The sequence below is a fragment of the Rhinolophus sinicus genome, chromosome 14 (genome assembly GCF_057876585.1).
Source record: "Rhinolophus sinicus isolate RSI-liver-muscle chromosome 14, RSI-T2T, whole genome shotgun sequence".
Lineage (NCBI taxonomy): Eukaryota > Metazoa > Chordata > Mammalia > Chiroptera > Rhinolophidae > Rhinolophus > Rhinolophus sinicus.
In genome coordinates, this window is record NC_142514.1 from 46,864,109 (window position 1) to 46,884,155 (window position 20,047).

Genomic DNA, 20,047 nt, shown 5'->3' on the forward strand with positions numbered 1-20,047 from the left:
CTAGTGACATCGTTCTTTCCTTTCTGTCCTGTCCCACCTCTCCCAGCAGTGCACAGCAACCTGGCAGAGTAGCTGGTATCATTACCTCTTCAATCAGCAGGACTCACTCTATCAAACTGATCCGTCACGTGCTGTATCTGTCAGCTGTCCGCTGTCTCTATGTCCAGTCCTCTTCTAGAAGCTGCCAGTCCATTGGCTAGGTCTGTACAATTGTGACCAAGTTCAACTGCTCCTCCACGGGGCTTCAGGGTCTGATGCAATGAAGCAGTATTGATCAGGCATCTTTTTCAGTATCCTTACACACGGCATGATTTCTATGGAGTTCCTTAAATATTCCCTAACAGTTTTGAGGCTGGTTTGTACACAGAGGAATCACATTGCTTCACTCTGACCACATTTCTGACCTAGCAGGATACTGTAACATCTGGGCTGTATCCTCTGCACTCAATGGTTATTTGTGGAATGAATGACTGACTGACTGACTGAATGAATGAATGATACATATCACTTAACCTTTTTGAGCCCTCCAGTGCTGTCATTAGAGAAAGACTCTATACCAAAGCTCTGTGCATATTCTGGTAAATGGAAATTTAAAAACTGGTTTTAAACTGGTTTTAAGGAAGTTTTTCCAATAAATGATTCTGTGCAATAGCTGTTGCTTGTGCCCTGCATAGATAAAGGATGAGAAGAAAACTGAAGAAAAATTGGCTCTTTCTTGTGTCCTCCTGTCACTAGACATAATCCATCACTCCTTTCACTTCTCCATCTCTGCCATCAAACCACCTAGAAAGGCTGCCCAAATTGCCAGTCACCCAGCAAATGAGCAAAACAGCAAATAATACTTCGGCAGGTGTTTGCTACATTCTCTAGTTAGGTTGATGAAATATGTATAAATCCAAGACAGTAAATAGTTATCAACTTGTTTGCCCTCTCAGCTGGACTGGGAGTGCTAGCCTAGGGTACTATGAAGAGAATGATTTTCTGCAGTTTCGTAGGGAGAGAATGCTGTGATGCAGCAGAGGCAGCTGCTGTGGGTGAGAAATGAAGTTCAGAAAACTCGTTCACTAAATTCCATGGTAGGATAGCACTGTGTGGATTTCTGTGAAAAACTGCATCCAATCAGAATGAATTACCTGTGACAACTTGAAAAAGGGTCTCTACTAGAACGCTGCAAGAATCGTCTCTCATATATATTTAATATGTTAATGAAGAGATCTAGAAAATGCATAGAAAAAAATTCTCAACACATTTTTAGATAACACAAAACTGGAACAGATAGTTAATTGTATAAATGAGAAACTCAAAGGGGCAGCTGGATGGCTGAGTTGGTTAGAGCACGAGCTCTGAACAACAGGGTTGCCAGTTCAATTCCCCCATGGGATATGGGCTGCACCCCTCTGCAACTAAAGGTGGGAAATGGCAACTGAATTTGGAGCTGAGCTGCTCCCTCCACAACTAGATTGAAGGACAATGATTTGACTTGGAGCTGATGGGCCCTGGAGAAACACACTGTTCCCCAATATTCCCCAATAAAAAGAAAAAGAAACTCAAGAGGCAGCTAATTGTATCATCTCTGTAGGCATTAATTATAGGCTAGAGCTAATCCTCAGTACCCACTACGATGTCTGGTTGTACGTATTAAATAACAATGTGTAGAATGAATGAATGAAATAATACACATAAACTGAGATCCTGATGTCACCTCATAGTTTACAACATGCTTTCACATACATTTACTCATCTGATTCCCCTCTTCCTCAGTAAGGAAGCCAAGCATCCATAAGGATGCTCAAGGCCACAGAGGACAAGCTGCAGAGCCACAGCTCCAACCTGGGCATTCCTGCTTCCCCTGTGCTTCCAGCTTTAATGGGAAGAGCATGAAGTAATTCATTTGGGAGCAAAGACTTACAATTGCCAAGTACAGAATGAAAGAGACCTGACTTGATAGCAGAACTCTCTTCTACGAAAAAATTCTCGAGGAGCTATTTGACCACGAGCTTAATGGGAACCAAAAATAGAAGGTGCCCTTCTCTTAAGCATGTGTTAGATTAGATGATAATGTTACCCCTCTCTGGTGCGGTGGGCCCTCATCTGGAATATCAGCATGTTCAATCTGGAGCATCACATTTCCCACGGCTGCAGAAACCGTGTATGTTCAGCTAACGGAAGAAAAGATAAATGGCAGTTGTAAAAGCTGTTTTCAAATCTTTGAAGGGATTTCCTATAGAAAAGGGAAACTTCCTTTTCCATTGCTCCAGAAAAACTAAAGTAAGACTATTATTGAAGCAATGCGTCAGTGGTGCCTTCCCCAAGCCTGCTAGGTTGTAGCAACTGAAGACCAGAACATGCCGGCTGGGCCCTGCCTTGTGCCAGAACATACCTGGAATACACTGGGGACGTTTTCCTCATAATCAGTGGTCTGGAATTAATTTGTTGTCCTGAGCTTAAGCCTGGTGTTTGGTATGCAGATATGCAAATACCTCTCATTCCCTAACCTTTCTCTGACATGCTGTTTGCCTCACATGAACAGCCTTGGCATATGGACAAGACCGCACCAAGCTCTGAGCTTATACCCAATTGGTGGAGGTCCCAATGACTTTCCCATATCCTGACAGTCTCTCTCGGGATTGGACCTTATAATTAGGGCACTCACATACACCAGACTACCTGGGCCAATCCTGACGCAATTATTTCTAGTATCCCCTTCACTCCATGTTCCAGTTTGGACAATAAATTATATAGTCAGGTCGGTGCCTAACTGATCTTTCCTAGAAGCAAATGCCAGCCACTACAGCTCAGCATCCCCAGTGATAAAGTCCATCCAGGTCCCAGCTGGCCAAACATGAGGAAGAATTTTCTAACCACTGAAGTTACTTAAGTGTGGGCAAGGCCACAATGGCAGGCAGTAAAGGTATGCTTTTATAACTAGTGTTCATTTAGCAGAGTTTCATGACTTTTTTTCAGAGATGTTGTCAGAGAGCCTCTTGCTCAGTGTCCAGAGTTGGACCATGGGATTTTTCAAGTACCTTCCAAGTTCTACTTTAGTTCGTTCATGAAACTTGGGGGAGGGAGGTAGAAAGGTCTGGAAGGAGACAGTGTATAACAACTGTTTTGACTGCTAGATTTTGAGTATCGCTACTTTTCTAATTTGTTACAAAGTGGTTTAACATACACTCATAAATCCCTCTTCTTTTTTCCTCCCAGTGTGTCTTAGCAAATTCTTATTTCTCTGTGTTTATATGGTCAAATAATATTTATCTTTTGCTTATCATGTTTATTTTGATATTTTAAAATGTAGTGTTCATATAATTTAAAAAATTGGTTGATAGAAAATATTTTATACTCTTGTATAAAAATAGTAAAACTGGTAATGGTAGCCAAGTTTGAGGTAATAATTTTTCTCTTATCCAGGTGTATTCCTGTAGTTTTGTTAAATAAAGAAGGGTCATGCTAATAAGTTTCAGATGCTTGTCTAAATAAACTATAATAATTGACAGGTATTATGACAGAGTCATGATATAAGAGTACAGAAGAATTATAGAAACATTAGGGAGATTATAATACTAACTTACATTATACACTTTTTAAAAATCTGGTAATTGTGCAAATCCATCTCATTCTATGGTTAGGAGGATGTGATAAGCATTTGATTCTTCTTCACTTCAAGCTCCCAATGTGTTCACTGTTTTGTTTTGTTTTTTTTAATCCTCATAACAATAGAACAATTTTAAAGAAAATTATTTCTACAATTAAAGCAGGTGACATCTCATTGGATTTCAAGTTTTAGTTTCTTTTCTTTTTAGAGGGAGTATTTTGTTGTTGTTGTTGTTAGGTGTAGGAATATCCCTTTCCCTGACAAAACACTTTCTGGATATCAGAGGAGAAAGAAGTTTAGTCCAGTAGCATAGCTTACTTGTTGAACACAAGCTTTCGCGCCATCATTCAGACCCTATTTTGTTGGTGGTGATTAGAGCACTGGTACTGTTATCCTGTTATTTACAGAGGTCAGGAGAGATGGAAAACCTGAGTGCCACAAGATGGTGTGTGAATTCTTTGCTGGAGCTACAAACCTCTTTTTTCCTGTTTGTATTTCATTGCACCAGTAACATAGTCCAGTAACATTTTAGCAAAGTCTCTAAGTTGCTTGTTTTAACTAAAAATGTTAAGTGTTTCTTTTCTATCAAAGAAGTATATGTCCATAGCTTTAAATGACAAATAACACAAATCAGTGTTTAATGAAATATAGCAGACCTCGGAAGCCTACACCTGTCATCACGTAGTGCTACCCCCACCCCCACAACATACCAACAGCTTTCAACACATAGCTGTTTCTTTGGGAATTTGCCACTATGTTTCTAAGTTTAGTCTGTACTAATATTCCTGGGGTTTTCAGTTTGGAATATTACTTATAGGCTTCTTCTGACATATAAAGATGTAGCTCTTATACTGCCATTTCCTTCCCTATTTTCTCTCCCCTTTTCTCCTAATATACTTGGTTACATTAGTATTACTTAATACATATTTGTCACAGATGAGCCATGCATGATTGCTTTCCTTTTTCTTGTGTAAATGGCCCAATTTTTCATTCTCTTGTTTGTTTCTATATATCTAGCCTCTATTCTTCCCCTAAACTTTCTGACAAAGCTGTAAAACAACTCCTAGGCATTCAGTGGCCCCCCAACACCCCTACCCCTCACCCCCTACTGTGGAGACTTCTTTCCTGTGGGCTCCATCCTCCTCCTCCAGTTCTAACTGGCAGTTCTCTCACTGGTATCCTGAGATGACCCCTTTGCCTGCCTCTTGGATTGGAACTCCGGCCTGATCCCTTCTTTTCCTCTTGCTGGGTTTGCTCCTGAATTTTTTTGGAGCATATCTTCTAAGAGCTTCCTAGTCCATGGGTGCTAAATATTTTCTGACTTTGCAAGCCTAAAAATGTATTTATTCCCCTCTCATATGATCACAGTTCGGTTAAATTTTAGTTTGGAAATAATTTTCTTTCAGAATTTTGAAGACCCTGTGGCCTTCTTGTTTCTAGTGTTGCTCTTGAAAAGCTAGATTTCCTTCAGAGGTCCAGTTCTCACATGTGATATATTTTATTTCTGGAAGCTTTAAAAATCTTCTCTTTATTCCCAGTGATTTGAAATTTCTTGATAAAGTTTCTTGTTGTTGGTTTTCCTCCCCATTCATCATGTAGGACATTTGATAGGCTGTTTAAATCTCATTTAAGAAGCTCTAATCCTTTAGTTCTGGAAATTGTTTTTTATGTGATTTCTTTCATATTTCCCCCTTCATTTTATCTGTTCTCTCTTTTGAATATTTAAATATTTTGGATGTGGGATCTAGTCATCTGATCCTTTCATTTTTAAAAATCTATTTTCTCCTATTATCCATCTCTTTTTTTTCTTTTCCTATATTCTGGAAGATTTCCAGAAAAGTATGTTTCTATTTCCTTTTTTCTCCCTATTTGTTCTGATGGTAAAGTTTCATGATATTGACTTTACTTAAATGTCTAGTGATCACTGACTATTCATATGATGAATGTATGATGAATGGCCATCAATCATTAAAACAATTGGAAATATTTGAATTCAGACTGGGGTTGTTGATGGTTTTATTTCATTATAGTGTACTTAGTGAAGACCTGGGCCTACCATTAATTAGGCTTGCCTATTTCCCCTGAGATGAAGTCTCTAGTTTTGTGCCTGGAAAGAGATGCTAGCTGCTTACACTGTGAGAGCTCGACAAGGGGAGAGAGTAGGAATCTTACCTGTGCAATATGATTTATTGGACTTATTCCCTGCTTTTAGTCCCTTACCGTACTCTTGTGCTGCTTTCTGCCTAGTCTCCTCAGGTCTTGAGTCCCTCTAATTCAGTTTCTTCAGAGATGAAACATCCTTCCTTCTGCCTGGGTAGTGGCGATCATCTGCTTGCATAGGATGAGGGTATAAGTCTTGAGTGAATGTGCTGTATCTCTCACCTTTCAGAGGTATCTGGCACCTCCAATTCCTGAATTGTTTCTCAAGTTCTGAAGTATAAATCTACTTACTTTGTGCTGACCTACTCTCATCATATAGTTAGGTTTCAAATGTCCATGGCCTGCTAAGACAGTTACCACTTGACATCTGCTTTCCATCTTGAAATTTTTTCCTGTCATCTTTCTTTTGCTCTCCTCAAGGTTTTATACCTTACTTCTCTTCCTTTATTACCATTTTATTGAGGCTTTGGAAAGAGTGTACATAAATCCATGTATTCAATCTTCCAAGTAAACGAATCCGTTTTTTTTTTGTTTTGTTTTATTTTTTTTAGTAGTGAAAGATGACAGCTCTAAGTCACCTGAAGACTCACATAAATCTGTCAGGTAAGTTTTTCTTTATAAAATTCTATGTCAATTTATTTATTAAAGGGACTATTGATTTAAACTTTATATTTTTTCTCATAATTGAATTTTTATTTTTTTAACTCAGAAAAGGAAGTAGATATCTTTCCTCTTAGACTACCTTTTAAAAATGTTTCTAAAAAGAATGTAGAAAATTATTTAATTCTTTCTAGACTATTGAATTAATATTGAATGTAATTATATGACCTTGCCTATTCTTTTAATTTTTATTTTTTATTGTTGAAAAGGAAAATTGTGTTGTCAACATAATGAGCACAAATCATTTTAGACTGCAAAAATCCAAGCAACTTAGGAAAAGATAAGATTCTAGAGGGAAATGGTGAGAATTAGGGCTGAAGCCATTGTACCTTCGGGGAGACAACCTGACAATATGGCATCAATTCAGCCTTGAACACACAAACAAGGTATAGATCAATATGCTCATATGTGGAATCCGCAGCATTAGTTTCTTGAGTATTTCCACAGCCTTAATTAGACAATCAATCAGGTATAGAAAACAGTCAATTAACTAGTGTTAAAATAATGCTTGCTTCAGCTCAGGTTTCCTTGACTGGCCCTAAAAGATGAGTAAAATTAGTTAACTTAAATGGTTTCTGTTTGTAATAGTGTTAGAAAATTGAAGGAAGATAAGCATGATCGAGTGAATAGTTCACTAGGCTGGGGTTCAGTAGAGGACATTGCTGCCCTTTAAACTTATCAATGTGGAGAGAAGACATAGCAAAACATAGGCAAAGTCCCGTCAACTGGGTAGAAAGGATATAGTCAAGGGAATCCAGCTGATGTTCAGCAATTGCAGATGATTTAGGCTTGTGCTTGTCACCTGGGAGGTTTGCCCATGGGCTGTAAGGTACCACTTGAGGATATGGCGCAGCCTCTGGGAGAGCATCTACTTATTCATTTATTGAAAATGCACTCACCGAGCATATGCTCTGCACCAGGCACTGTATTCCAGTGTTGGGAATACACACCTGAGTCATACGTGATCTCATGAGATGTATATTCTAAAATTGGAAACTCTCCTTTGAATAGGCGACAGTGCACAACATGTGCCTGACTATTGGTCCCACAGGACAATATAGGGAGCATCTGCTCCCAAAGGATGTAATTGGAAAGCCACAGGGCAAATATCAGGATGATGGCTAAGGGGGACATGCTAAGGTCACATGGAATCATGTTTAGAATGAGTCCAGTATTGAGCAGAAACGTCTTCCCCTGTGGCTTTTCTTTTTTCTAGGCCTCCTTTGGAGTCCTTCACTTTTTCACAAAGTCATCTATCACTGGCACCAGCTCTGTTAAGTGCAGTCCAATATTTCCCTGGGCCACGCCTCTGAATTGTTGTATTACTTTAATACCTATACTATAAGAAGTGCTATTATAGAGAGAAGACCAAGATGCTGGGGAGAATAGAGGAAGAAATATGTTAGTAAAGCTTGGAGGTGGGGTGAGGCATATAAAGGCCAGCTTCCAGGAGGAGGTAACGTCTCAAGTGATTTCTAAAGGTAGAATAGGAATTCACCTGCAAACAAGAGGAGGACATGCCAGGCAGACGGAATAGCTCATCAAAAGCATGGAGATATGAGAAGACATATTTCCCGCAGCCTGACCCAAAGGAAGGTATTTCGATGTCTAGAATAAAAAGTGAAAATAAATCACAAATGCCAGAGGCAACCGAAATGTATCGGGAGCTGAGAGGCAAAACCAAACGGTAAGGAAGAGAGGATCAGTTGCTAGAGAAGAGAGGAGAATGAGACACAGAAAGTCAGAATACTAAATATGCATATATGTTCATGGGATGGGAGGTGGCTAAATCATTTAAAGGGTCAGGCACAAGACAAAACTTGAGGTAGATAAAAAAGAGCATAGCATTTGCATCAATATTAAAAGTTCTAAAACAAGTGCATGGCTTTGACACAGTCATTCCACTACCAGAAATTTATCTTTAAGGATATAATTGAACAAGTGCATAAAGATAGATAAGAATGTTGAGAATAAGACAAAGATAAGAATGTTAATCATATAATTGTTTAAAATAAAAAATTGAAAACAGAAAACATAACAAAATGAACTGATTAAATAAACACATTTTGGTTTGGCCATATAATGACCAACATGTATATAAATGTGGATTGTGGACATGATTCTGCAGACCTATACTGAACTAACATTAAAAGTAGGTGAAAAGAGTGGGTTATAAAATATTACATATGATATTATTTCTTACACACACACACACACACACATATAGGGGCAGTCTAGCACGGCAAGTGAAAGAACCCCATTTCCTTCATTTACTAACTGGGAAACTAAGGCAAGTTAGTTAAGTTCTCTGTCTCCGTTTCTTTATATGTAAAGTGGTAATAGTAACAGTATCAATCTTATAGGATTGCTGTGAAGATTAGATAATTTAATACATATTCGTATAAAGCACATATACCAACACCTGATTAAGGATTAGCAATCATTAGCTATTATTGGGCTTCTGGTTTCACATGTAATCTCAGCGTATACAGTTGTTTGCCTTCCTGCACCAAATCCTAGAAATTCTCTTTTCGATATAGAAAAAGAACACTAATGAATACATAGCTATACTCCAAAACAAGGATCCCCTCAGTGTATTAATGGCAGTAAAAGATTCCCAAGAGACTGAAATCGTTTAAAAGAGCACATTGAAGAGGGAATCCTCAGATCGGGGCCCTGTCCCAGAACTTGAGAAAATGTTCCATCGAAGGCGCCGTGCCTGCAAGTGTGAGAAGCTCAGACTTAGGAGGCCTGGGCCACGGGACAGAGTGATTAAGTGGGATCTGGCAGCAAGCGCACTGACCTGTCCATCCTCCCAACCCTCAGGTGAGGGCCAGCCAGCAGCAGCGGGAGGGTCTGTCTCAGGCAGGAGCAGTGAGGGTGGGAGCTTGGCCTAGAAGGAAGATACCAGAATATCGACACCAAAGTGTTGACAGTGGCCATTGCTCAGTCAGGTGGTCAGAGCTAGGCACAATGTTTGCTACTGAGTCAGCACAGAAGAAGGGGAACCCCTGTTCTGGGAAGGAAGCTTTTCCCTTGGATGCTTTGTCTGGCACAGTGAATCTGTCACCTGACAGGCAGCAAGTTAACCAGGTGACAACAGGAGGAGCCAGCACTGACGGCAGCACTGAAGAATTTGGGGTCTGGGAGGATGGTTAAACTATAACTTTAGTCAGAAGGGACTCGAGAACCATGATGAGATAAACTTCTAAACTTATAGATGATGTTATCCTGAAAACACAAGGTTTTTGAAATTGAAAGAAAAAAAAAGGGAGTGAAAAATTGGGAGAGTGACCACTTACAGGTACGCTGAGATTCTAGGCAGAGGGACTAACTAGTGAGTGCACAGACCCTAAATTGCGTACGAGCACGGTATGTTAGAGGATCAGAAAGAAAACACTGGATAGCTGGAACACAGCAAGGGGAAAGAGCAGAGGGGTAGGCCATGAGGTAAGCGAAGCAGGCAGGGTCAGATAACTTAGGGCTTTAGGAACCAGGTAAGGAATTTCCATGTTTTTAGCCTTGCAGTGGGAATTGGGACACAGTTGAACAGCTTTTAAGAAGGGGAAAGACACAATCAGATTTACTTCTTAAAAGGACTGTTTTAACTGCTGTGTGTGGGGGGGACGGGCACAGGGGGGATTGTGAAGAACCTAAGAGGGAAACAAGAAGAGTTATTAGGTTATTTTAATAGACCAGGGGAGAAATGATGGTGGTTGGGCCTGCGGTTGAGGGCTTAGATCCATGGAGAGGGAGAAAAGTAGATGGATTTAAGGCTTGTTTTGATAAGATGTAGGGTATGAGAGAAAGTGGGCTCAAGGATTATTACTAGATTTGGGTACTGCTGCCATTTACTGAAATGGAGGAGATTGGGAGAGCACCCCACTTTGTAGCACTAACAGCCCCACTGGTTAGAGAGGATGCAGGTCACCAGAGCTCTCCTACATCACTGTACACATTGTTGCACCATCTGACCTGCCCACAGCCAGCTTCAAACACAGTTTAGCAGTTTCTCCTCACGTCAAACATTCACCTGCCCTGTGATCCAGTAATTCCACTCCTAAGTATTTAGAAATGAGAATATGTATTACAAAAAAAGTTTGTACCCAAATGTTCACATGAGCTTTGTTCATAATATCCTAAACTGGAAACAACTAAAATGCCCATGAACAGTTAAATGTATAAATAAATTGAATACTCTCTGCAATAAATATGAGTGAACTGTTGATACATGCAGCAGCATGGAATAGTAATGCAGGCATTGTTGAGTGAAAAAAACAACAGAATAACCAAAGCAGTGCACACTGTCTGATTGGGTGTATATGAAGTTCTGAGACAGGCAAAACAAATCTGTAGTGATAGAAATCAGGTCAGTGATTGCCCACAGTGTCACAGGTGATTGGCTGGCAAGGGATATAGTAGGGAACTTTCTAGAGTAACGAAAATATGTAATCTTGTTTGGGCTTATGGTTATATAGTTGTCATTTTTTTTCAAAACTCATCAATCTGTACACTTAAAATGTGTGCATTTTATTGAATGCAAATTATACTTTAAGTTAATTTTTAAAAGGTAGTCAACTATCTTTACAACTCTTTTATAAATCTGAAGTTATTTCAATATTTAAAACATGTTTTTGAAAGATGGTATTAAAACGTTTTTCAGTGAATAGAGAAAATGGGTATACTTCCAAACTTTCAAACTCTGATTCTAAAATCTAAGAAGATTATTTCAAGAAAGAAAAATTATAGGCCTATACTGCACATAAACACAGATGCATAAATCTAATCAAAATATTAGTAAATTGAATCCACTGATACATAAAAAGGAATAATACATCATGATTAAGAGGGTTTGATTTCAGGAAAGTCAGGTTGGTTTAAAATTTGAAAATCAATCAGTGTAACTCACCAAGTTAATCAAATAAAGTGGGGGAGACCCATAAAATTATCTCAAAGAATCCAGAAAAGTTATTCGCTAACATTTAACATCCATTCATGAAAACAATTCCCAGCAAACTAGGAATGGAAGAGAATTTCCTTATTCCAATGAGACAGGAATCTACAACAACCCATCAGCCAACCTCATACATAAATGTGAGATGTTAAATGCTTTTGTTTTGAGTTTAGGAACAAAACAAGTATGTCTGTTATCACTACTTCTATTTATCATTGGACTGGAGGTCCTAGCCAGTGCAATGAGGTAAGGAAAAGAAATAAAAGTTATAAAGTTTGGAAAGACTGAAGTAAACCTTCATTATTCACAGGTAGCAGGATTATTTATATAGTAAAATCTGAATGAATATACAAAGCTTGAAAATAGGTGAACTTAGCAATGACCTTGGATACAAAATGAACATTAGAAAATCAACTATGTTTTTATATACTAGCAATCAGCACATAGAAAGTGAAATTTAAAATATACCATTAGAACAGCACTAAAATTTGACAAAAATGAATAAGACATCTATACTGAAAACCACAAAATATATCTGGGGCAAATTTTTAAAAACCTTAAGAAATAGAGATATACTCATACAATGTTTGTGACCGGGAAAGATATTATTATAATACCAATTCTTCCCGAATTTATCTATAGATTCCATTCAATCTCAATCAAAATCTCAATCGTTTTTTGTTTTTTTTTTTCTGAAAATTAACAAGATGGTTCTAAAATATGTCTAGGAATGCAAAGGATTTAAAATAACAAGGCAATGTTGAACAAAGAGGATTGACCCTCCCAGATATCAAGATATACTAGAAAGCTAGAAAAAATTTCACTCTGGATCTTTTTAGGTCAAGTTCCTATCCCTAAACTAGTTACCATTCTCAGACATTCCTAAACCCATCATGCCCTGACTTAGAGCCAGAGGTGGGGGGTCTGTCCCATCAGATGGACTAGCATATGCACAATGGGGGAAGAACGGACTAGTGACTCGTATTGGGGAGGTTGTCTACTGTAACAACCTCCATATACACAATATTTTAATGGACCGGGACCTTGATAAGTAAGAGTTTGACGGGCACCAAAGGGCAGAATTTTCTAGATAGAACTGCTTGCACAGGTGCAGAAATGTAATAATATGGTACACTCAGGATCATCAGGAAGTTTCATGTGATGGAGCCTCTGGAAGTGTGAATGAAAAGGTTGGAAATGGAAGAAAATGTTGGAAATGGCCGGGTGATGAGAAACCTTGAGTTCCATTTAAAAGTGTTTAGACTTCATCCTATAGAATTAGATACACAAATGGGGTTTTCCAAAGGAGGCAATGATAACCTGGAATGGGGAGAGACTGAGCTAGAAAAACAACAGGAAGCTGTTTAGAGTTTGCATACGAGAAACAATGAGGTACTTATCTAAGTCACTGGAGAAAACCAGCTGACAGTGCTAAGGAGCGCTAAACCCCCTCCGTGGCTCTTTCCATGCATGATTTCATTGAATGCTCACAAGAATCACTGGAGAAAGTTCTGTTTCTTAATTTTATAGATGAGGAAACGGAAGTAGAGGGATTAGGGAATTTACCCAGAGTCAGACAGCTACTAAGGCACAGAGTGTTCTCACCAAGGCCAGTTGATTCCAGAGCCTGTACTTACTCCTTAATCATGATGCTACGTGATTAACTATCCAGAGACACACAGGGGTTTAGTCATTGGGCTTTGGTCATGGCTGGGATGTTGCCTCCGTGAAATATCACTACCACAATTCTCTTCTTCCTTTAATTATCCTTTTGTTTTCTTCACTGACTCCTCTTAAGTATGAAACTGGTTTCTACTCTGTCTTTTCTAAACACTTAATTACTCTTTTGGAGTTTCTTTTCCCTAGTGGCATCATCTATCAACCTTTATGTTGATTTGGCCCAAATTTCTTATTTCCAGTTTCAATGTCTCAATCCACTCCTAAAGGTCATTACCTAAAACCCATGTTTAAAATTAAACTCATATTTTACTTTCTCTAGACGCTTTCTATTAATAGCAAAACTAACCGGTCTTCCGGGCTTTTAGGAGAACATTTGACCCTCAAATTCCTTTACCTTTCACACCCTATCAGACCACCCGTCCAGTCAGTTCTTTGCCATTGATTCATCTCCTCCCCTTCCTAATTTTTGCTCCCACCCTTGTATTAGCTCTCTCTGTCTTTTGCCTAAATTGTTGCATTTGTTTCCAAACTTGTCCCCCTGCATTTAATCTCTCATATAATCTACCCTGCATTCTAATACTAGGAAAAACTCTTACACACACACACTGATTTCATAATTTGCTTGCCTTATTCAAGAACTCCTGATTGTTCTTTATCACCTAATAAATCAAGATTACTGAATCAACTCTAACCCGTTCTCTGCCTAAATCTAAAGGTCATGCATTGCCCATTTTCTCTTATTTTATCAAATTATAACTCCTCTGAAATTGGAACTCTTCACTCCAGTCAATTATCTTGTTGCTATCATCTCTTTCCCTAATATCCTCTGTATGTACACACCATTCTCCTTTCCATCTGAACTATTGCTAACACTGCTCCCCTGGCCTCAAATGCCTCCTGCCTTTGTTCCAAGTCCATATCTCAAGTGACTCTTTCCCTAACGGCTCCAAAACAAAGGTATCTCCCTATTCCAACTTTTTCTGTTTACTGCCATTGCCAAAGAAATATCTGTCATTATAACCTCCAAATGTCTGTGTTAAATGATGTAACACTTTATGAAGTTAATATATAAAGCTATTCTGTGTACTCATTCAGATATACATCTTACTTTCCCAACAGGATAATGAGCTCTAATGTTCAGTTTAAAATTATATCTTCTACTTTTTCATATTCGTAATGCCAATGATAACACTTGATATATTTCTGTTACTGGTTGAATCTATAAACACGTGCATTTTTTGTAGTGTATATATATCCCTGTAAACTTAGTAGTAGATCTGAATCGTAGCAAAATAGTTATTCTCTCATTTTAAGGAGACGTTTCCTTTACAGAATTGAAAATGCAAATATTCCCAAATGTTTTAAGACATTCTGCTTTGTATATTCAAACTATACTGAAGTTATACCTTTTAGGGTAATATTTTTAATTATTCTGGGGGAAGAAAAGAAAGCCCCTGAAGGCTAACAGTTTGAAATTGAACAGGACACCGTTGGGAAGGGAGAGGGTCATGGGTCATCGTCAAACAGACAAAAAACAATGGAGACGATTGTGCCTGAAGATGGTATATTTTTTTCACGAGACAGTGTGTTGACAGTTTCCTTCCTCTTGGGTCATTGTTGTCTGCTAAATGATCTGTGACAGCAAATTGATCACAAGCTTTTTCATGCAGGAGATATAATGCAGCCTTTCATTTTGTTACCTCCGTTGCCAACTGCCGAAACATTTCTTTGGGAAATTAATGTTAGTTTAGTATATCATTTAGTAGTGTAAGGCACTGCACGTAGCTCTGGAAGCAATAATAGTAGTGATTCATTTATCTTCACCAAGTTTCAGATTTCTACTTAAATGTGATTGCAAAAGCAATAACACATTTGAAAAATGTTAGTCTTAAAATTGGGTGTCTGTAATAATCATTTAAATAAATGAATGCATTAACACATTTAGATATTGCCCCATTTATTTCAAAATTTAGTCAAATATTTACTTGGTATACATAAAAATTAGTGCTAGTATACTTGTTCTAACTAAAAAGTTGCTTCTTCCTCGAAAGAACTGGCAACTTAGAATGGAAAACAGACATAAGGTTTTTTACATTTGATGTTTAAATACCTAAGCCAGTCAACTGGTGATTTCACTTGTCTGAAAAATATCCCAAAGTAATGTTTTGTTTGTAGAATGCTGAGAATCTCTACATGCAAAAAGTTGGTAGAAAAAAAAAAAAATGGAAACACAATTATTTAAGAGACAGTTTCACAGTTCCTGTTTAATACTTTAAAACAATCTTTGCTTTCCCATTAGGACATAGTAATATTAGCACAGGGAAGGAAAAATGCAGGTAGGAATAATAGAAAAGAGTTGTTTCCTCTCTTCTGTGTAAAAACTAAACTAATCTCAATTCTGACCTTTTACTTCTCATAATAAAAAGCAAATACACGTAATTTTGTTATAATTTGTCATAGAAAATAAGAAAATTGTATATTGTAGAAAGAAAATATACAGGTATGAACCTTTCCTTGAAGTGCTTTTATAATGTTAGCCGTGAAAGGCAGGTATCTTAAACTATGTTGTTCTTTGTATAATATACAAATGGGTGCACATTTACATTTATTATGGAAAATGGGACAGATATTCTTTTTTTTCATTTGTATGTATTAGTGGAGAAATTAATGTTAGATTTGTTAAAAACTGAAAATCAGTTTCCTGTCTTATAAACAGGTATTGTTATCTGAAACAGTCCACTCTGATAAAATAATTTTAAAAAGCAAATTTGCAGACTTCTCATTGTCTGATTTTAATTTGTTTTCAGATCAATTAAAGTTTCATTTGATGATTATTACAAGACGTGGTCTGAAATAGCTACATCAAAAGCTGCAGAATGTTACAGAACTCCATGTAAGGTGATCTAGCCTTATCCTGTGTCCTTTTGGTATTAATTATTAGAATTAATATATAACTAATCTCTTAATTATTCTCAGCTTGTCTTGCTTTCAAAAACTAATTGACATATATTTGCAACTTAAGAATGATAAACTTCTTTGTTGGCTTGATGTACTAATCATTCAACAACTATTAATTTAGTTCCTCTTGTATAGAGCCCTGAACTGAAGTCTGATTAAAAGCCAGAAGGAAAGATAGGCAATTGAAGGAATAAAAGATGAAGTCCTCAATCTTATGAGGTTAATTTACTCCCTTCACCCCAGAAAGAAGCCTTCATAGCAGGAGGAACCTTTTTTATTCTAAAAACAATTATCCTCAAAACCAGAGAAAGTATTAAGTAGAAAGACAGCAAAAAAAAATGTATAAACTTAGGGCTTGCAATTATATCAGCCGAAGGTAAAATTGTGTGTTATCATACATTAGGAATTAAAAAGACAGAAGGGGAAAGTTGGTCCCATTTAATCAAATATTTAGAGTACTATTTGGATCAAAGCAGGTTATCCGGTCTATACACACTTACTGAAATATGACTTGCCCTCAGCTGTCCGGCTGAAATGGTGCATTCTGAAGTTACCAGTGACTTACTAATTCCCAGAATCAATGATTATGTGTTAGTCCTTATCTTAACTTGCACTCTCCTCAGCTATGCTCTCCTTGAATTAGATGACATCATACAGCCATGGTTTTCCTCCTCCTTTCCTTAGTGCTCCTCTGCCTCTTTCTTTAGAAAAAGCTCTCCACTCTCTCCGAAAGATGTCTTCCACCACCATGGTTTTCATCAGCCTACCTTCCAGTAATTCCTAAAGCTTCATCTCTAGCCAAGCTCTCTCCTGAGTTCTGCATGCATATTTACATCTGTGCATTGGACATCTCACATGTGTTACAAGGATCTCAAGCTTAAGATGTCCCAATGTGAATTCATTCTCTTGCCTTCAAACCTATCCTCCCTCCTTTATTACCTCTCTTGGCGAGTGGTAAATCACCATTGCATTTACTTGCCTAAACCAGAATCACAGACATTTCCTAGACCTGTTTATCTCCCTCATTCAGCTTTGTTGATTTTATCTCCTACAACACCATGAATATTTTCCTTCCACTCCATCCCGTGATCACTGCCTTAATTTGTGATCTCATCAAGTTTCATCTCTTCATTGTAATGGTCTCGTGATTGGTTTCAAAAGAACAAAATATCACATGCAAAAAAGTTTCCCATTTTAAGGCACACATTACAGCAAAAAGTAGTACTGAGCTTAACAAATATAAAAAAGTAAGTTAAACCAATAACTTCTAAGAAATTACATGTTTTTTCTGGATGTCGGTTATTAATTTTGTGATTACGCCTTACCTTCGTTACTCACTCATGGATTAGTGGTTAAGAAAAATAACTTAAGGTGCTTTAAGAAACACAGTCTTTAGTAACACTATTAGTATAAAGAATTTTATTATTTTTGATACCAGAGTACATGAACGTTGACTTCATTTCAAAGATTTGTGGTTGGGTGCTGCTTAATCAATTCAGCAAACACATCTTGAGCACCTATTATGTGTGAGGAACTGAGCAACTCAGATAGGTTCCAGGAAGCAATAATCCTTAACAAACACAGTGTTGAGAAGCAACTGGCACATTCTAGGGAACCACTGAAGCATCCAACTCCTTCAACCAAAAACCAAACAGAATGGTATAGGATGGTGCTTTATGAAATAACATGTAAATATATGAGGCCTTTAGAGACTGCAAACCTCTAGGAAAAAAAGAAACACATGCCAAAACTTAATGAAATTTGGAAATGATTGTCTTGCAATAAAGAACAATTAAAAATGGAAGGAAACAATGAAGCACCACTAACTAGTTTCTTCTTCAAAAGAGTTTGATACCAAAATGTTTAATTTGTTCCTTGTTTCTACATCTGTCACTAACCTACTGTGTAATTCATTCCTCTTTGTGAAAGCAATAGCTGGTAATGGTTACCTCTAGCCCAGAAGAATTTCTGAGACTTTGATTCTAGCCCTTGGTGCAATATTTCACCATTACCTTGCTTCTTCTTCCCCCAGGGATTTGTTATAAGAATGTTTCAAGAGCTTTCCTTCAATAATAACTGGCACTTAATTTAAAAAAATAAATGTAAGCCTTACATTTGCTGCTGGCCATTTTGTCTGTGGATAATTCAGCTGGATGAGATCCAATACTATCTTTTTTAATGGCTTAATTTCCTGGCAATAATAAAGATGAAGCTTTCAGATTATAGAATGCTTCTTCAACTACTCAGAAATAAAAGGGAAACTTTTAATAACTTCATTTTCTGCAGTTACATTCTTATCATTGGAAAGATTATTAAGCTCATGTGCATATTTTTAAAAGCTTTTAATTTTATGAATAGTGATGAGTGGTTATATTTTGATTTGGAGTAATTACTCTTTTCCATATCTTTGTGCCACAAGTCATGTGTGCCATAATAGAAAGTGTATTCTTGTACAATACAGTTTACAGAGTATTCTGTGTTAGGTTTTTTTAGTCATCCCAATCTTATTATTTTATTCATGTATCAACCAATATTCATTGAACACCTAATATGTGTCATGCACAGTGGTTTAGCAACCCTATGAGCTAGGCATTATTATTGTTACTCTGTTTTACAAATGAGAAAACCCAGATCAAGGGAGGCTCAATAATTTATCTAAAGTCATGTAAGAGGGAATATCATATATCGGCAAAGAGTATAAATTCTGGAGCCAGATTGCCTAGGTTTAATCTTGGCTCTGCCCTTTACTAGCTGTGTGATCTTGGGTAAGTTTCTTAATCTCTCTGCATCCAGTTCCCTCATCTGTAAGATGAGAGTAATTACAGCACATACCCAATCGGTTGAAGCGCTAACAACAGTGCTTAGCACATAGTGACTGCTCAGTGAGTGTGGCTATTATTAATTACTACAAATAGACTGTGGTCCAAGGACTTGAACCAGGCCCTCTGACTCCACATTTGTTGCTTTTTATCATACTACGCTGCCTTTGTAAAGTGACATAAAATTGTTACTTCCTTCTAACCTGAGATTTAAATTCAAACTCTGAAGTACGGGCAGTACATTTTTCAATAATTGTAATTATTAGTTCACAATCATAGGCAATCATGTGGGAAAATGTACTGATGATCCACTGTTCTCTGTCCATCACTACTGAATGGCACATAAAAAGTTTGGCAGAGAACAAACCACTACATCTGGTTGTGGGCAACAGTACCTTAACGACAGAATATGATCCCCATAAGGAAATGCTTATGTTAGAGAAAAAGAATCCCTTCAGACCAGTGTACCCGGTAATAGTGAGTGGAGGCTTCCTGATGTGTGCTGTCATCAAGACAGACCAAACAGCCTGAAGCGTCCTGGGGATGCTTGCTTTCACCCTAGGAGACGTTCATTCTTTGAGTCTTTGAGCCAGCAATAAGGGCAAGTGTCTCCAAACTGCATTTAGATGCAAGAGGCTGTCATGTCTACCTCTGCTGCATGGTTCTCAGTTGTGACTGCTCATTAGAACCACCAGAGGAGCTTGTAAAAATTCCCATGTAAAGGGCACACCCTCAGACCAATTACATCAGGATCTCTGGGAGCAGGACCAGGCAGCAGTAGTTTTTAAAGCTCCCCAGGTGATTGCAATGTGCAGCCAAGGTTGGAAAGGCTCTAGTGGGAAGAGCATGATGTCAGAACTTAGAGACTCCTTAGCGCTGTACTAGTTTGCCACATGCAGTTCAGTGAATGTAGGTTAGTCATTTAACTCTTTGTACCTAGTGTTTTCATTTCTATTCATTGATTAAAAACAAAAAAGACACTCCATTGTATTTTAAGTTGCTCTATGGTTAGTATGAGATAATATGTGTGAAAATACAACGTGCTGCAGCAAGTTGGCACGATTATATGTCTTTGGACTTAACAGTCCCAGCAGTGGGGAAAAAAATTTTAACATCAACCTATACAGCTGTTGGGCAAGAGGTGTGTCAATGGTAAAAACAGAGTAAAAGCAATGGCTGATAATCCAAAGCAGGAAGGGAAGGAAGAAGAAATATATTATG

The 20,047-nt window shown here is 37.7% G+C and overlaps 1 protein-coding gene across 17 annotated transcripts in view; it reads left to right on the forward strand.

The window, feature by feature from the left end:
* The window catches only part of UBE2U (ubiquitin conjugating enzyme E2 U), a 59,506-nt gene that overhangs the window by 11,717 nt on the left and 27,742 nt on the right, over nucleotides 1-20,047 (forward strand). For 9 of the 17 annotated variants that reach the window (XR_016018640.1, XR_016018639.1, XM_088791171.1 and 6 more), the window contains 2 exons: nucleotides 6,307-6,358; nucleotides 15,857-15,942. The exons of 3 other annotated variants lie outside the window; for them this stretch is intronic. Coding sequence is in view for 12 of the 14 variants with exons in the window: in XM_088791171.1 (XP_088647297.1) it covers nucleotides 6,307-6,358; nucleotides 15,857-15,942 (138 nt within the window). In the remaining 2 variants the exon portion in view is untranslated. Of the gene's footprint in view, nucleotides 1-6,306; nucleotides 6,359-15,856; nucleotides 15,948-20,047 lie in introns of all 17 variants that reach the window. 5 more of the 17 variants (XM_088791169.1, XM_088791174.1, XM_088791179.1 and 2 more) reach the window with 1 other exon arrangement.